Consider the following 16,953-nt stretch of genomic DNA (forward strand, 5'->3'; position numbering starts at 1 on the left):
AAAAAAAAATGAAGCAAGTAAACTCACGTTCAGGCACTTAAGAAACAGCCCGTCACCAAATTCAAAGAGAAGAAGGTGATAATTAGGGCAAGTAGGAGCTTAAGTAAACATGATAGCAGATAAGAATTTCTTTGCATTTACTAAATGTTTAGAAAGATACAGCAAAAAATAAAGAGAAATAGCAAAATAAATAATAGAGATAATGATACCTAACATCCAAAAAGCTTCAAACACAAGGAAAAATGTAATATAGTGACAGGAATGAATCATTTAATGTGCTCAAACAATTCTCCAAACTACAAGTAAATCTCTTGGGATTATTTTTGGTTAAATGCAATTCTAATGTATTCACACAACTGATTCTTACTTTTTCAGAAATAAGTAATATTCACCTAGAGAAATTTAAAAACTCTGAAGAATTCAACCATTATTCACTAGTACCTAATTTTTAAAAAATAGTAACTAAGGCTTCATTGTGTACTGCACTTTTAAATTCGTTCCTTGCCCAATGGCATATGAATGCTTAATACCATTTGACCTTAATGCTAAGACGCTGACATTTTAGCAAATTCATCACTTTTACCACTAGGTGGCGAAAAAAGCCTAGTAGTATCTGTTACCAAAGTTAGTACAAGATCCCTTAGTACCTGACCAACTAGAACTTCCACCAGGTGTCAATCAAGAGGGGGCCAAAAGAAAACTTTTGCCCACTAAAATACGCGAATTCATAGTTTTAAGCATAACCAACTAAACTCAATTTAGAGATAAATGGCCCCCCATTAAACTGTCCAAATAGTTTTCACATTTATACTCTATATGTAATGCTGTTGAGTCTAAGCCATCTAAAATCCAACTAAATAAATTTTGGAAAACATTTGGGAAAAAAAAGCAAGCAGCAAGACCAACGAGTTTAGTTTATTGTGACTCATAGGTTCAACCTATCCAAATATACTGCACAAAACAATCTAACATGTTTTAGACATAGCCAAAAATCTTCCAGTGTATTTGGTTACGTATATAGTTTCAAATTCATTTTTTCCTGTATTTCTCTTATAAAAAAGTTCTCGATTGCAAAAAATCAAATAGATTTATGCTGCTATACCTCGAATTCCAGTGATTTTATGAAAGCACTGCCACTTGTTACCAAAACATTCACAATGAAGAGACAAATGTACCAAACTAAGATGTAATAGAATTACTGTTGAAGAGTCCAAGGCTGAAAATTTAAAGTCTTACAGAATTAAGTCCTATTTATATTCAAAATCAAGCTTTTTAACAAACATCTTATGTGCTTCACTAATTTCTAACAAAGATTTTTCTATCTTGTGTTTGTCAGCTAAAACACTATGTCATACTGCCTTTTTAAAGGCCGAACTCTATTCTTAATTCTCTGGACACAGGAATTATAATCTTGTTATACCCTGCAAATTTAGCTGTAGGTGCTGTCTTTAAAAAGGACTTTTTCTTCCTTCTAGGAAGTGGTCAAGCCCTTTTCTTCCCCAGGTGTCATCATGCAAACAACTTGGTTGTTTTTCGTTGCTGTCTAATTAAGAGGTGGAAAAGAAAGCAGTTAAGGAGAAAGCAAAACCTATTGATTAAATCATACTTGTTTGCCCTACTTGTTCCTTTCATTTTTTTGGAGTTTCCCTTGGCCTCGACTGAGTTCATTTCCACTCTGCCTACAAAGCAATGGCTTTCTAAAATCTCCAAGCCAAGTATGCTCTTGTCTATGAACACTATTTCTTGTCTGGCTTTTATTACGTTTTCTTTTGAAATTCGTTAGATTATGCTCAGCAACCAGCTGCTTGCCCAACCGGTTCCTCCCCTCCCCCATCTCTCTTCACACATCACTTTTTCCTCCTCACATCCAGGCAGTGGGCAAAAGCCTTAAGTGCCGGTACCGTACTCTTCGGGCCTGTCACTCGACAATTTATCCTTAATTGGCTTTGCAAAGGACTTGACACCCAGTCCTCGTCCCCAAGAGCCCCCTAGGCCGTTATCTTTCTATTAGAGTGTGCGCGGTAAGGGGTTCCAGATCCCACGTCGAGAGTTTACGGTAGCCTGCCTACCAATAGGAGCGCACAATGAAGAGAAGTCAGTTCGGCCTCCCAGCAGCTCCAGTGTCTTCCTCCCCTAGCTGTACACCTACTGTACCAGCGAGCGAGCGAGCGAGCGAGGGAGCGAGCCCGGCGCGAGAGGGGGCGCGCAGGGAGGGCGGACAGCAGCCGCGGCGTGCGCATGCGCACCGGGGTTGTTTTTCACAAAGCTGCTCTTAAAGTGAGCTGGCAGCCTCCAGCCGCCCGTCTTTGTAAGGAGACCACTGAGACTAGCGGGAGCGCGGAGCAGCAGCCTCTCCGCTGCCCTGACTTTTTAAGAAATCTCAATGAACTACTTGTAAAGAATCACTGATCTGCCTGCAAGCTTTCTGCACGGCAAAGACATCGATCAGTGTTAGGTGAAGATCACATTTATATGTGATCTTGACTTTTTTGTCTTACATTATATTTTTATAGATTTTGTTATAAACATGGTGCTGGGAAAGGTGAAGAGTTTGACGATAAGCTTTGACTGTCTTAATGACAGCAATGTCCCTGTGTATTCTAGTGGGGATACAGTCTCAGGAAGGGTGAATTTAGAAGTTACTGGGGAAATCAGAGTAAAATCTCTTAAAATTCATGCAAGAGGACATGCAAAAGTACGCTGGACCGAATCTAGAAACGCCGGCTCCAATACCGCCTATACCCAGAATTACACTGAAGAAGTAGAATATTTCAACCATAAAGACATCTTAATTGGACACGAAAGAGGTAAGTTTTTATATTCAGAAATCATTAGACTCTTTTTCTATGGGAAAGTACCTTTTCAATTTTTCTGAATTAATGTAATTCTCCTAGCATAATACAGCAGTTTGATAAAGATTAGCAAAGTTGGAAGATTTGGGTTCTCCTTGACATTCATCGTGTGTTAAGCCGTATACATGCAGGCATCTGCAAAGAGACTGCAAACTGCACTTACTCAACTACCTCTATCTATACCAGGGTTGGTGTATGCTATACGCACTTGCAACCCATTTGCACCTTACTTTAAATTCGAACTAGTAATTTTACTAATTTGTCCTCAAATGAAATGTTAAAAGCTGCGGTCCATTAGATTTTTTCCTTGTATTCTGCAGCCTTATTTTAAAAACTAAGGTTCAATGAAGAAATGAAATGACATTTTTAAGTGGGTTAATAGGTGTATTTCATTTTTAATACATGCACAGGACCAGAAAATTGAGCATTGTTTTTTGATAAAGGGTTTCTGTGGCTTATTTTGACATATGGTATCAACACCCCACGTGTTTTTTTCCCTGTTCTCTCCAGTCCCTTTAGAAATTTACACAAACATCCAGTCTTTTAAAGAACAGTATCTATCATTATGATAGGTTTCAAATCAGTACTAGAAGCCATTTCGGGTAATTTTCTTTTCCGAGCATCATGCCTAACTTTGGGACGTGCATTCAATGAAACCCATGCCAGTCAAATGGAATTGAAAAGTATTCAGCACATTGGACTTGATTTTTGGTTAGGAAAGGGAGATAAAGCGTTGTCAAAGGGAGAAGGGGTCCTGAGATTTCCTACCTATTGTTTAATGTGTTACATTGTGAAAATATAGGAGACTCTAAGCTTGTTTTTCTAAGTTTCCACCCTTTGTTAGAAGCGGTTCAATCCTGTTTCGGACCAGTTCTGGGGGGTGGTGAGGAGGGGCGCTTGTTCTGCTTTCAGCAGATTGGTTACACGCGTCAGGTGGTGGCGATGACTTAATTCCTAGCCCAAGAAGAATATAATGTTAAAACTGGTTATATAATTTTGTGCTTCTCCTTTATAATACAATGTGTAGTTCAAATGTTGACGATTTTTCCAAGTATAAAGCATTTTTACCTTCTTTTCTGTATTAAAAATATACATCCATGAGGAAGTGCTAGTAACTAAGGCAAGCGTAGAAATGACGGATGCTTTGAGTTACAGCATCAATGCATTTTTTTAAATATTAAGACGAACCCAATTCTTTAGTTGGGTTTTCAGTTATACGTAGGTAGTTTGCTTACTGAAATAACTTCCAGTTAATCTCTCCAAGCAGTAACTGATAAAAAACATAAATGTCTAATGACAGTCCTGCTATTTGTTGAAAAGCAGACGCATAAGTTTGTTTTAACCTTTCTGGACATTGTAGTGTTTCATAAAATGAGTGAGAAGAAACAAAGGTTTTTAAGTAGTTGAGGTTTGCAATGGGGTAAAAGTATACTGATGACTTACGTGGACAGACACAAATTCATTAGTTGCTCCATGATTTCACGGTAAAAAAAAAAAAAACTATATGCCCCGCACCCCCATGAGATACCCCTGAACCCCTGCAAAGCGTGGACGAGCCCGTAGCCTGGAATAGTTTCAATGACTTAAAACTGGGATCTCTCAAACTAGCCTGGTGCCTGAGACCCCGCCCCGTGCGGTTGGCGATAGGCGGAGCCGGGTTTGTTAGCCTGTTGCTAAGGCGATGCCAGGCTCTGATTGGATTGGGTGCGTGCGGGTGGGGAGAGAAGGCTCGCGCCGGCTGGGGCGAGGCTTGGAACCGGCGTGCGCCGGTAAAGGTCCCTCCAGAGCTGCGCCCCCGCCCCTACTAGCGTCCCTTCCCGGGCTGCTGAACGCTCCCGGGACTTGTGTCACACAGCATGTCGCCCCTCACTGGGTTGCACTTGGCTTCCCTAAGAAACGACTTGGGGTTTAACAGAGTAAAAGGGAAAATCTCTTGCTGGCTTTACAGGTGCCTGATGGTCCTGGGCGCAACTTTTGCTGACAACCCTTTAATGAAGGAACGTGGGGGAAGGCGACAGTATTAGGACCCTATTTTCTTTTCCGGGTGGACGATACCAGGTGGCTTTTGTAAACGCTCTTTTTACGTTGGCTGAAGCAAAGCGTGTTTCCTTACCTGTGCTGCTACCTGATTTGACCTGAGGGGAGAGACAGCAAAGGCTGGCTGGTAGGGGGGAGGAAAAGTGACACTAACATCGGGAGATGGGCGGGGGCCGCGGCGAGTATTCCCCGCTCCAACTCCATTGTTGACTGGGCCTTCCCTCCCCTAGTCCCCCTACCCGCTTCGCCGCCCCACTTTCTCCTGCCGCAACTGTAAAGGTGTCAGGGTGGCCCGAGCCAGATCGAACCGGTCACCGGCTGGGGCGTGTAAAGCGGAAGCGCTGCGACGCGATGGTCCCGCCCCTCGTCCAGCAGTCTAGGGTGTGCGAGCGCGAGCGCGAGCGCCGCGCAACGTATGCCGTATGTATAGCGGGGTGCGCGGGCGGCGACGGCGGCGGCGCGCGGGCGGGCCGGCTGGGATCTGCTCGCGCCGGTTTAGGCCGGTCCTCTCCTGCTCCGGTCTAGTTCTTGATTGACAGCCCGGCACTTGTTTACCACGGCGCGGCCGCCGCCGCTGCTCTCCTCAATGAGACTGCTGAGCTGGCACAAAAAGCGAGAAGGGAATAAAAGGAGAGGGGAGCAAACTTTCGTGCGCTTCGAGGGGAGCGAATTTAAATGGCCCCCAACTCACCCGTTAGTTTTCGGTGCTGAAGCCCTCCAGGGGATTTGCACAGGAGAGGCGAAGAGTAGTGAGATATAAGCGAATCCTCCGGGTTTTTAGAATAAAGTACCCACGTATAGGCACTTTTTTTTCCCCTGTCTTCCCTTATGATGGAAGGGAAGTGTCACGTTTTTTGGGTATATTTACCACTTTTGGTAGGGGAAAGTTAATAATAGTTTTTTGGTGGTTAATACAAACTGCTACATCAAAAATCTATATAGATACGACGCTGTAATTACATCATCTAGTCAAAACGCTAAAAAAAATCTAGAATTCCCTCCCACATTTATTGCTAATATACTTGTGTTGGAGGCATTTAAAAAATAACCTGTTTGGCCAAAATAAATTGGTCATGAAATGAAAGGTCATTCATTTTTGCTGACAATTGGAAACGACCAAACTAGACCTCGTTTTTCAAGGTGTGGGACGGTGGTGGTTCCCAGTAACTGGCAGGCACCATTTAAATAAAAGGTATATTCTTTATATATGCAAATCTTTAGCTGTTGCTAGGGTTAGACTGAGGGCGTTGTCATCATTTTAGATTCAATAAATAGTTTTTACTTTGTGAAATAGAAATTAAAGTTACTGGTTTTTTTTAAACTCCAGCATCTGATGTGACATTTTCTAATGGCTTTAGAATTGTAACATTCACATCTTCTGTATCAAAACTGACATTTTAAAGGGTTTACATGAACAGTTTTCATTTTACATACAGTTTTAATATAAATTTAAGCAAATTATTGGAGACAATAGATAACATCTTAAATGAAATTTGTTGAGATCTGAGTCTTTTTTTGATGAAAAAACTGCCTGTGGAGGTAGAACTATTAATTATCTCTATATGACAGATAAGGCAATTGAAGACTCGGGATTTTTATTTTACCCAGAGGGAGTGATGAAGTTGGGATTGGAGCTCAGGATCTTTCAGACTCTAGAGCATGTGGCTTTAAGTATTTTTAAAGTTATGATACCATGAAAAGTGTGTGAAGTTTTAATGACAGGATTTTTTGTTTTCTTTTTCCGTTTTAGATGATGATAATTCTGAAGAAGGCTTCAACACTATTCATTCAGGAAGGCATGAATATGCATTCAGCTTTGAGCTTCCACAGACGTAAGTATCTGAAGTAAGAAACATTTTTCATAAATATCCATTCTTTCAAAATAATTATAAATTTAAATATTTTTAGCTAAAAAAAACCCTTTTCATTACTGAAACGTGCTGGAAGAAAACAATAAACTAAAAAAAGAAGCTATTTTTTAATCTAGTGTGGCAAAATTATGGAAAGCACAGCTCAATTCTTAGAATTGTGTCTCAAGATTTATGAGGTTTTTAAAACTTAAATAGTACTTCATTTCAGGTAAGTGAATTGGAAGATGCTAGCCAAATAAATAATAAGCACTTTATAAATACTTGGCTTATCATCATCAGTCAGCATTAGCACGAAACATAGAACATACCATCTCTTATTCAGAAATTCATAAAAATCCAGGGTTCTATCTTTTCTGCTAAAACTAGCCAATAACAGTAAGCTAAGAAGGTAAAAATAATTAGGACTATCCTAACTCCAGAAGTGGTGTTCTTATATGAATTCAATAGCTTCAATGCAAAGAGCTCTTGAGGTCACACAGATACTATGACCTGGACTTCAAAGGAAATGTCCATTAAAGATACCTTCAGTAAGGCTTGGAATCTAGTATGAAAGGAAAGAGGAAGGTTATATGTTCTTTAATAACAGATAGACGAGCTCTACAAATGAAGCGTTGTTAAATGCCCTTAACATTAAAACTTGCAAAGTGGCACTTGTAAAGATTATTTTTTGCATTAATAAGAATTTATCAAGTGCCAAATGTACATAATTCTTTATTTTTGTTAATTCTAGTGCTTGAGTTGTTAGGCAAATAGAGTTCATAAGTGATATTTTTCAGAGTATTCTGTTGACCATATTAAGAACATTCTGAATATAATCTGCTTTCTGAGAGAAGTATTCTATGTCTGTGAATACAATTAGGGTAATATTAGGCCTAAATATTAAGGATGGAAGTAATTTAGTAGGCTTTTTAAAAAAGTCTATGTGTAAATCAAAATTATTTAAAATAAAATCTAGAATAGTAGCATAAATACCATATTTTATTTCACTGTGCTACAGAAGTTAATGCAGGAGTCTAACATACCAAAATATTGTAAAAACACTCTAATCTAAGCTAGTACTCTACCTTGTAAATAATTTAAACATCAGGCATTTTTCTAATGAAATCATAAAAATATTAAACTCACTAAAATAAAACCTTCCACAAGTAATAAAATGTGGGAGAACTGAAAACACAGTTCTGATTGTCTTGATATACCATAGGTATATTTTTCTTTTAAGCCTATAGAATAATGTTAGAAAACAGTGCAGTGCCAAAGAGTTAGAACATGAGTAAACTGGGAAATGTAATAAAGCAGTTTAGAGTTTTAGTGCACTTTATGAAATGTGAAATTTTTGAAATGATAATTATTCTAGGCCTTTTCTAGACCTTCTTAATTTGTTGCTATAAAAAGAGATAATAATTCCTAGCTAATGAAAAGTGGAGACTACAAGGAATTCGGTCTGAATGTTTAACCAGTGTCTAGAATTTCTCAATACAATTAGTTAAACCATTCTTAACTTACTTTTAAATTAAATTCTTGACCTTTCCGAGAATTGTTCATCTCCAAACTTTAATAATTTTGCCACCAGCATTAAAAGTAGCCTCTTCGTTTAAAGAAATTGTATTCTTCTGGCTTCTTACAGCAAAATTTCTATAATATTTATTTACTTTTCCGAAACAGAAGTTTTTTTTCCCCAATGACTTATCCCTTTGGAAATCTTTAAAAATTGCATATTGACATATTGATGGTAAAATGGATAAACAGTACAGTGTAGTAGTTCTCTGCTGACCTTTTGCATAATTATTAGAAAGAGGTATAAGAGTAATATATTGCCCTTTATATTCTGCACAGACCACTTGCTACCTCATTCGAAGGCCGACATGGCAGTGTGCGCTATTGGGTGAAAGCCGAACTGCACAGGCCTTGGCTTCTGCCAGTAAAATTAAAGAAGGAATTTACAGTCTTTGAGCATATAGATATCAACACTCCTTCGTTACTGGTAAGGATTGACATAATGCTTCACTCCTTGTTTTTGGCATATAAATACTAAAGAATAACTACCTAAACTATGCAGTCTTTGTAATTTTTAAATAGTGGTTTTGTTTTAAAACTCCACAGATACGTTTTTTTAAAAAGTATGGTCAAGAGCACACAATTTAGTGAAGAATGTGCTCATATTTTCTGATAATGTAATAACTAAGTAAATTTTAATAGTAAGAACTAGTATATGGTATGAAATCTCTTACTCAGAAGGTAACAGCAATAACAAAAAAAAATAGGTCTGTTCCCTGGATAAATTTAGTAGCAGAGGAACAGTAATATAAATTATTATTATTATAAGATAATATCACTTACCTTGAAAGTATCATAATCTAAAGTTTATACTGCATTGTATTATTCCAATGTAGGGATAGTTGTCAAATGATGGGGAGATAATCATTTTCATAAAAAAAACTTAATTCCATTTTAAAAGAAATATTTTTAATTGCATTTTTCACAAGACTCAAATTTGACTTTATTTGGTTTTAACCAAAATGATAACATCTTTAAGCAAATACAAATTCATTTTAAAAAGCCTTCCTCTTTTGTTTTTTTTTTACAAACATTTATTTTTGCATTCTCTAAAAAAGATGTTAACATTTGGGATTATAACCAAGTTGCTTTCCAAGCTGCCTTTTTTTTAAGGCAATTAAATGAAATGTGGAAAGGGTTTTTTTTTTTTTTGTTTGGTTGGTTGGTTTTTAATTAGTATATATGTAAATGTGTGGGCTAAAACTGTGTTTGTGGAATATGGCATTAAGCCCTGTACCCTTTTTTCTTCAATTGAATAAACTTACATAAAGACAAAATAATAGTATAATTCAGAAGTTATTGGTTTAGTTTTTTTTCAAATGTGTATTTGAATACAGAAGGGAAAAAAAGCAACCCTGCCTTTCATTTTAAATTCTCCAAGAATTTAGGATTGTATTTTAAAACATTGAATTACTATCCCAACATACATTGATGTTTTTCTCTAACTTTATTTCTTACAGTCACCCCAAGCAGGCACAAAAGAAAAGACTCTCTGTTGCTGGTTCTGTACCTCAGGCCCAATATCCTTAAGTGCCAAAATTGAAAGGAAGGGCTATACCCCAGGTATGTATGAGGTGTAGTCCCACAAAAAATTGTCTTTCTTCACTTAGCTTTTGTGTATAATGTTATAGTATTTCTACTAAATGCAAGCATGGTACAGTATTCTGTGATAAAGTTTAACATAAATTGTACATCCAGTTTCCTTTTCTAAGTTGGAATATAGTCTCCTTTTTTAAGTAGCTATTGTAAATGAGTAGTTCATTTTACAGCTTCAAGTTACATGTCGTTCTTAGGACAGCTTTTCATCCACATAGTTCTTTAAACTTTTGAATGTTAGCCTAAAAATTTATATTTGGTTTCAGTTTGGGTTTTGTTTGTTTTTTAATTGTAGATACGTATTTTTTTCCCTTTAGGTGAATCAATTCAGATATTTGCTGAGATTGAGAACTGCTCTTCCCGAATGGTGGTGCCAAAGGCAGCCATTTACCAAACACAGGCCTTTTATGCCAAAGGGAAAATGAAGGAAGTAAAACAGCTTGTGGCTAACTTGCGCGGGGAGTCCTTATCATCTGGGAAGACAGATACATGGAATGGCAAGTTGCTGAAAATTCCACCAGTTTCTCCCTCTATCCTGGACTGTAGTATAATCCGTGTGGAATATTCATTAATGGTATGTGTAGATTTAAGTTTTGTTGGGTTTTAAGTCAATGTCATGAGGATATAATTACCCAGGATTTGATTTTTATATTCCATGTATGATCTACGCAAATACTTATAAATCTTTATGTAGTTTAAGTTAAATTATTAATTGTACCTTAAATGATGATGTAAATGTACCTAACACAGTGTGGTACATAATGGAGAAACTTCTTGAATATCATATGCATATAAGTAAAAAATGAAGTAAATAAGGGCCTCAAATAATGTTAAAATTGGGTTACCAATTTTTAAGAAGGAAATAATACTTGGCATTCTAAACCTAAGTTCTCCTTTCAACATTTAGGTATATGTGGATATTCCTGGAGCTATGGATTTATTTCTTAATTTGCCACTTGTCATCGGTACCATTCCTCTACATCCATTTGGTAGCAGAACCTCAAGTGTAAGCAGTCAGTGTAGCATGAACATGAACTGGCTTGGTTTATCCCTACCTGAAAGACCTGAAGGTAATTTGATAATGTATACCTAAGCTAAATCATTTGTGATTATTTTCAGTAACATAATTTTGCTTCTGATAATTTGATTAGATAAGCATTGTCTATTGTCTATACCCAAAGAGAATATGTATGTCCATAATGTTAGATTTAAAATGTATATCCCCCTAGTTTTGATCATAAAACGAATAATTATTATTTTACCTTGACATTCCTTTTTAATACCTACTATTCTGTGTATTTTGACATGCATAAGAACGTGCTGTTCGAATTGCGTGTATCTTTTTCCTTTAGCACCACCCAGCTATGCAGAAGTGGTAACAGAGGAACAAAGGCGGAACAATCTTGCACCAGTGAGTGCTTGTGATGACTTTGAGAGAGCACTTCAAGGACCACTGTTTGCGTATATCCAGGAGTTTCGGTTCTTGCCTCCTCCTCTTTATTCAGAGGTAAGCTCCAATTCCTCAACTGTGAAATGGGCTGGCTTTCTTGGGAAAGAGCATTGCAGACTTTTTAAAAAATACAGTTGGGTTTGATTAACATGATAATAGAAAAGCAAATAACAAAGATTCAGATATAACACATTAAAAATTAGATTACAGTTATCATCAATATTTACTAAATATGACCCAGAAGTAGACCCTTCACTTACATTATTGGGGAAATAAAGATAATGATTTAACCTCATGCTTGCAAAATGCCAGTTAAAGGAATAATATTTCAAATCATCAGTAGAACTGGAATTTTGTAAGCATTGACTAAATAGCTAGAATTTATCTTAGTCATCACCCTTTCCAATTTAATTCTTGCGTATTTTAACACTCAGTGATAGGGGAAATAAAATTTGAAATAACATCTTAAACAACATTCTTACATTGTTGGATTATTTTTATTCATCTCATATTGATGACAACTAAGCACTTAAATGAATTAAATATGGCCCTTACTTGGGAGAAGCTCACAGACCAATGAGAGAAAAAACTTAGAAGTAAAATAGTACATTGAAGAATAAGTAGTCCTCATGAGGTGGTTGAGTCCAGGCAGGAAGAGTAGCATGTGCAAAGGCAAGAAGGCGAGGGGAGAACAGCAATTTTAGGACACTTCAGAATGCATGTATACACACAGTACATGTTTTATGTGTATAGAGGGGCTCTAAAGTTGGCCTGGATAATACTATAATACCAGATAATTTTGTACATCGTCAGAATCCGTTTTTTCCTTCTGGCTCCTATAGTTCAGACAGCTATTCTACAATGAAATATTACTCCTAAATAAGACATAAGAGGGATTATTTCACTCTTGAACAAATTGCTCTTTTTTATACTGGAAGATTCAGTTTTCCTTGGATGTTGTTAATATGAGATCCGCTTTATTCATTGATTATAGGATATTCAGAATCTGTTCTTGCGAATTCTTGATTAGACATAATTTTTCTATCCTAATTCAAAAATGTTCCATTAGATGTTAAACATTCTCCATCTTGTTAGAAATTTTGAGACTGCGTTTTTATTCTGACATTCTGATTTGATCTGAGGCTTCCTGGCTGGCCGGCAAGCATTTTTTTAAAATGGCAATCTTAAGTATCTACTTTTAAGTAATTTGTCATAAAATTCTACCTCCTCCTTTAAAAAGGAACTGAAGATTATTAAGTGAATTAAAAAGTTTCAAAACTTTGGATTCTCCCACATTTAAATGCAAGTAAGTGGGTCTTGTCCAAAGGTTCTTTCAGTAAAAGTAATTTATTAGACCCAACAATTTGCTTTCCTGTACCCATTCTGTTTATATCTGAGAAGCTACTAAAATACATTCACTTATATGAACATATGTGCACATGTGTGTATGAAAGTCACTCCAGGGGTAAAAGTGGTGGGAAACCTCTGGGACATTTTGGGTTCAGCATTGAGGGTTCTTGAACACTGTATACCTAGGCCCTCTCTGGGGTTTTACACCCTTTAGTTACAACCTCAAATAAGCACCAGAAACACTGTTTACACAACTACACTCTTCCCAAAGCATAGAGAAGAGTTGACTTTCTGTAGAAGAATGAAAGGAATACTTTCAAGACACCATGGCCATGAAAATGTTCTCCATTGTGTATGTATGAGTCTTAAGTACTACTAATTACTGAGTAAAAACTCCACTGTCTGATAAAATTTTACCATTAACTTTGAAAAGAGAACTATTGAACATACCATTTTAAATATTATTAATCTAATAACTGAATATCAGGCACTTAATAACAGAACCCTTTCCTCCCCAAACAAATTGTGTACTTTCTGGTTCCATTTCTCAACTAGTACTCAAAATCTTCATTATTTTATTCAAGCTTTATCAAATAACTAGATTTTTTCTCTTCTTCCTAGATTGATCCAAATCCTGATCAGTCAGCAGATGATAGACCATCCTGCCCCTCTCGTTGAAGGAACACTTGGTTAAATCAAGTTGATGTGGTTTCCGAACTGTATCTCTTCCCGGCTGAAGACAGAAGAATCTTGGAGACACGTTTTCAGAGGAAGTGGAATTGCTTTTGCCCAGAAAAATGGCAAATATATGAAACAACCAGTGATCATGCTTTAGAAGCCTACAGCAACATTCTGGGACTGCTCCAATATGCTTGAAGATCTAAGCTTTTCTCCTTTAAAACTGGCACATACTAAGAGCAGTCTTCTTAGCCTATGGTCATACATGTCAAGACACCACGTGGTAAAGAGGGACTATTTCCTTCTTTTGTTTTGAAAATTTGCACATGCTCAATGCTTACATTGTGCAGTTTGATGTCACTACAGCTTTTTTTTTTTTCCATTTATGCCAGACTCGATACTCTTAAAACTTGTCTGTGGTCAGCACAAGGAACAAAAGAAAGCTTTGAAAAAACTTTAACAAGAAAAAAAAACGCACTGACATTTTTTTTTCTAACTTAATATAGCCTGGACTTCACCTGCGTATGCACATGCTCAGAATTGTCCACTAGGCTGACCGTGTATCACCTCTTCAGCTTGGATCCTATTGTGGATTTATTTACAAACATCAAATGCCTTCAAGCCAATCCTTCTTGCTGTATGTTTTGCAGCCTACTGTAGTAGATACGCAACAGATCTGTGGGAAAAGAGATGAGAGGAGGAAGCTAATACGAGACTGTCAAGACTGTATACCTTCTTGATTTCTTTTAAGAATTTGTTGCCTTTCTACTATTACAGCAAAGCAGCATTTTGTTACTGACTGCCTAAAATCACTTAATCTCAGGTGAACGCATCACTTGCCAAACTGTTGGAATGCTATTTGTGTTTTGTTGCACTGTTATTTTTTTGTTTGGTTGGTTGGCGTTTTGGAGAGGGAAATTTGAAAAAGGGACATACACAAAAGTGATAGCCCACCCGCATTCCCTTTTTATCAATACACATAAGAAGAAACTAGCAGAGCTAAGAATGGAGTAAAGCAAGGCAGTATGGCAGGCACCAGCAGAGAGTTAAGGCTGTTGCTCTTAAAAATTACTGTTGTTTTTATTATGATTTTCAAAGTATGAAAGTTTCCCAGTCACTGGAGAAGAGGGAAAAGTACATTTATTTTTATACAGTTACTTAATTACCTCCAAACATTAATGTTGGAAATCATTTTTGCTGGTGCAGAGTATTTTAATGAGCAGGAATATATATATATATGTTTAGGTTATGATTGGAGAGCTCAATTTATACATTTCCTATCCTGCTCAAGCTTGACAGAGCTTGAAAACCCAAGTTGATTCTATAAGTACATAACTTCAAATTACAAATACTACAATGTGTGCTGGAATATAATAACTTTTGTATTTTTGTGGGGTTTTTAATGAAAATATTTTTTCTCATTACGTAATCAACATTTTGCTAAACATGAGAAATCACTCATTCTGAGTATATGTAGGTAAGATAAAAAAGTGAATACATTGGTAAATTATAGTTTACATTAAAGATAATTTACAGTTGTCTCATACCAGCATTCATGATAACACTTTAAAACTGCTTTTTACAAAGTACCAAGTGTACTGATGTCTTATTTTAGAAGGAATTCAGCTCTGATGTTTTTAATGGGAAAAGTCACATCTCTGATGTTGTAACATACATGTGAAATGGGTGTTACATCTATCCTGCCATTTAACCCCACAGTTAATAAAGTGGCTGAAAATAATAGTAACTCTGGCTTGGTGCTTGACCTGGTTAAATACTGTCTTAAAGCTTCATACAAAACAAATAGGCTTTTCCATAAGTGGCCTTTAAGAAAACATGGAAGACAATTCATGTTTGAAAAACGCTGACAGGGTGAAGAAAGCCCAGTGTAAAAATGAATCGCGTTTTAAGTGATTCAGTTAAAGAGTTGGGGCTCCCGTAGCAAACTAATACTAGATAATAAGGAAATGGGGGTGAAATATTTTTTTATTGTTGTTAAATCATTTTGTGAATGTCCCCCTCAAAAGAAGCTAATGGAATATTTGGCATAAAGGGCATTTGGTGGTTTTATTTTTGTTTGGGGGGGATTGTCTGAAAATCCCTTTTCTCTCTTATGTCTAACTGACTAGGGAACAATTGTTGATATGCATAGCATTGGAATACTTATCACATACTGTTGTAAATGACACAAGAAGCAAGAATGACCAATATTCTGATAATTGGCTTGGAGTCACAAAATAAAATGTGATAAAATTTTGAATACATAAAACTTTGTCAAAGTTTTGTTTTTCCCCATTAAAGTATTTCTTTACTTTTCTTAGAGGCATTAACTTTACTCTTTTCTAAATATTTTCTAAATATTGGTCAATTCCTGACATATAAGATGTGAGGTTCATAGCTGTATTCCAGTATTCAAGATAGAGTCCTGATTTTTCAATTAGGAAAAGTAAAATCCAAAATGTTAGCAAAACAAAAGTGCAATATTAAATGTTTGCTTTATAGATTATATTCTTTGGCTATTTGTAATTTCTGTTTTTTTTTTTTTCCTTTTTTTATTTGGTGCTGAATATGTCCTTGTAGGCTCTGTTTTAAGAAAACAATATGTGGGAAATGATTTAATTTTTCCTATTGCTCTTCCTTGTGGAAAATAAAGTGTTTTTTTTCTTTTTTATAAAATTGTTGTTTTATTTGAATATTCAGTCATATTAGTAACTCATCATACATACAAGACTATGATTAAACTCTAAGCCATTCTGTGTAAGAATTACTTCTAGATCTCTAAAGGAAATTACTGAAGGCTTAGCAGAATTTTAATTTCAAATTATTGTTTTAGTTAATTCATTATTATGCATGCTTTTTTTAATAAATAACTTAAAGTTAGAAATAAAAATTTCAGTTCTATATGAACCAAACTTTTACCCAGGTACTTTAACATACCAATTCCCTCACCGATTTGTCCATGTTTCTAGTATTTCATGAGCACATAAATTTAAAAGTTACATTAATCAATCTTAGGAAAACTCAACTTATTCTAAGTTTTAAAACTAAGTATTTTTGTCAGAACATTGAACTTCATTTTAAGATTAGAAGTACTTTTGGTCTCACATTTAGAAATTACCTTTTTTTTATTGTTTATACATTATGGATGAGCTATCAAGTTGCCTTACTGTATGATTCTCCCTTATTTCTCAAATGTATACAAAAAACATTAAAAAGACACAAATATATTTATAATCAATTTTGTATAAGTATACTGTCATCCTTGTTAACTAAAAGCCAGCAATCTGCATGTCTTAACAGTAAAAGTGGCTGGTGGCAGAGGAATTACAACATGAGAAGGGGAGATGTGGATTCTGGATTCTCTGATATTAGGTGTAGTTTTGAAAAAACACAAATTTTGATTTCTTCATCTACAAAGTGAAGCTGTCCAAAGTCCTTTTCATCACTGCAGGCATGAGATTGTAATACATCTTTAAGTAAAGAAATAATGTATACTTAACACTGGTAATTAAACATACTGTTTTCTGAGTTTGCATTAAATGCACGAGTTCAGTACATGCTTCAA

The 16,953-nt window shown here is 36.0% G+C and overlaps 1 protein-coding gene across 3 annotated transcripts; it reads left to right on the forward strand.

The window, feature by feature from the left end:
• Nucleotides 1–2,248: 2,248 nt before the first annotated feature.
• ARRDC3 (arrestin domain containing 3) lies at nucleotides 2,249–16,058 on the forward strand. 3 transcript variants are annotated; one of them, XR_005032707.2, is made up of 8 exons: nucleotides 2,249–2,807; nucleotides 6,640–6,721; nucleotides 8,594–8,741; nucleotides 9,775–9,877; nucleotides 10,228–10,484; nucleotides 10,818–10,980; nucleotides 11,225–11,417; nucleotides 13,332–16,058. XR_005032707.2 is itself a non-coding variant. In XM_036925679.2 (8 exons), exons 1-8 carry the CDS (start codon nucleotides 2,528–2,530, stop codon nucleotides 13,386–13,388), a joined length of 1,245 nt encoding a protein of 414 aa, XP_036781574.1. In that variant the 5' UTR covers nucleotides 2,267–2,527; the 3' UTR covers nucleotides 13,389–16,058. The 3 variants fall into 3 exon arrangements, 2 of the variants coding, with proteins under 2 accessions (XP_036781574.1, XP_036781575.1); XM_036925679.2 differs by having other exon boundaries at nucleotides 2,267–2,807; nucleotides 11,263–11,417; XM_036925680.2 differs by lacking the exon at nucleotides 8,594–8,741 and having other exon boundaries at nucleotides 2,749–2,807; nucleotides 11,263–11,417.
• Nucleotides 16,059–16,953: the final 895 nt, after the last annotated feature.

The sequence above is a fragment of the Manis pentadactyla genome, chromosome 2 (assembly GCF_030020395.1).
Source record: "Manis pentadactyla isolate mManPen7 chromosome 2, mManPen7.hap1, whole genome shotgun sequence".
NCBI lineage: Eukaryota > Metazoa > Chordata > Mammalia > Pholidota > Manidae > Manis > Manis pentadactyla.

Bases quoted from the DNA above. Each gene is read 5' to 3' on its own strand.
- ARRDC3 (XM_036925679.2), top strand. From the start codon at position 2,528: ATGGTGCTGGGAAAGGTGAAGAGTTTGACGATAAGCTTTGACTGTCTT. The intron at 8,742-9,774 runs GTAAGGATTGAC...TATTTCTTACAG, and splicing joins TCAACACTCCTTCGTTACTG to TCACCCCAAGCAGGCACAAA. The intron at 11,418-13,331 runs GTAAGCTCCAAT...TCTTCTTCCTAG, and splicing joins CTCCTCCTCTTTATTCAGAG to ATTGATCCAAATCCTGATCA.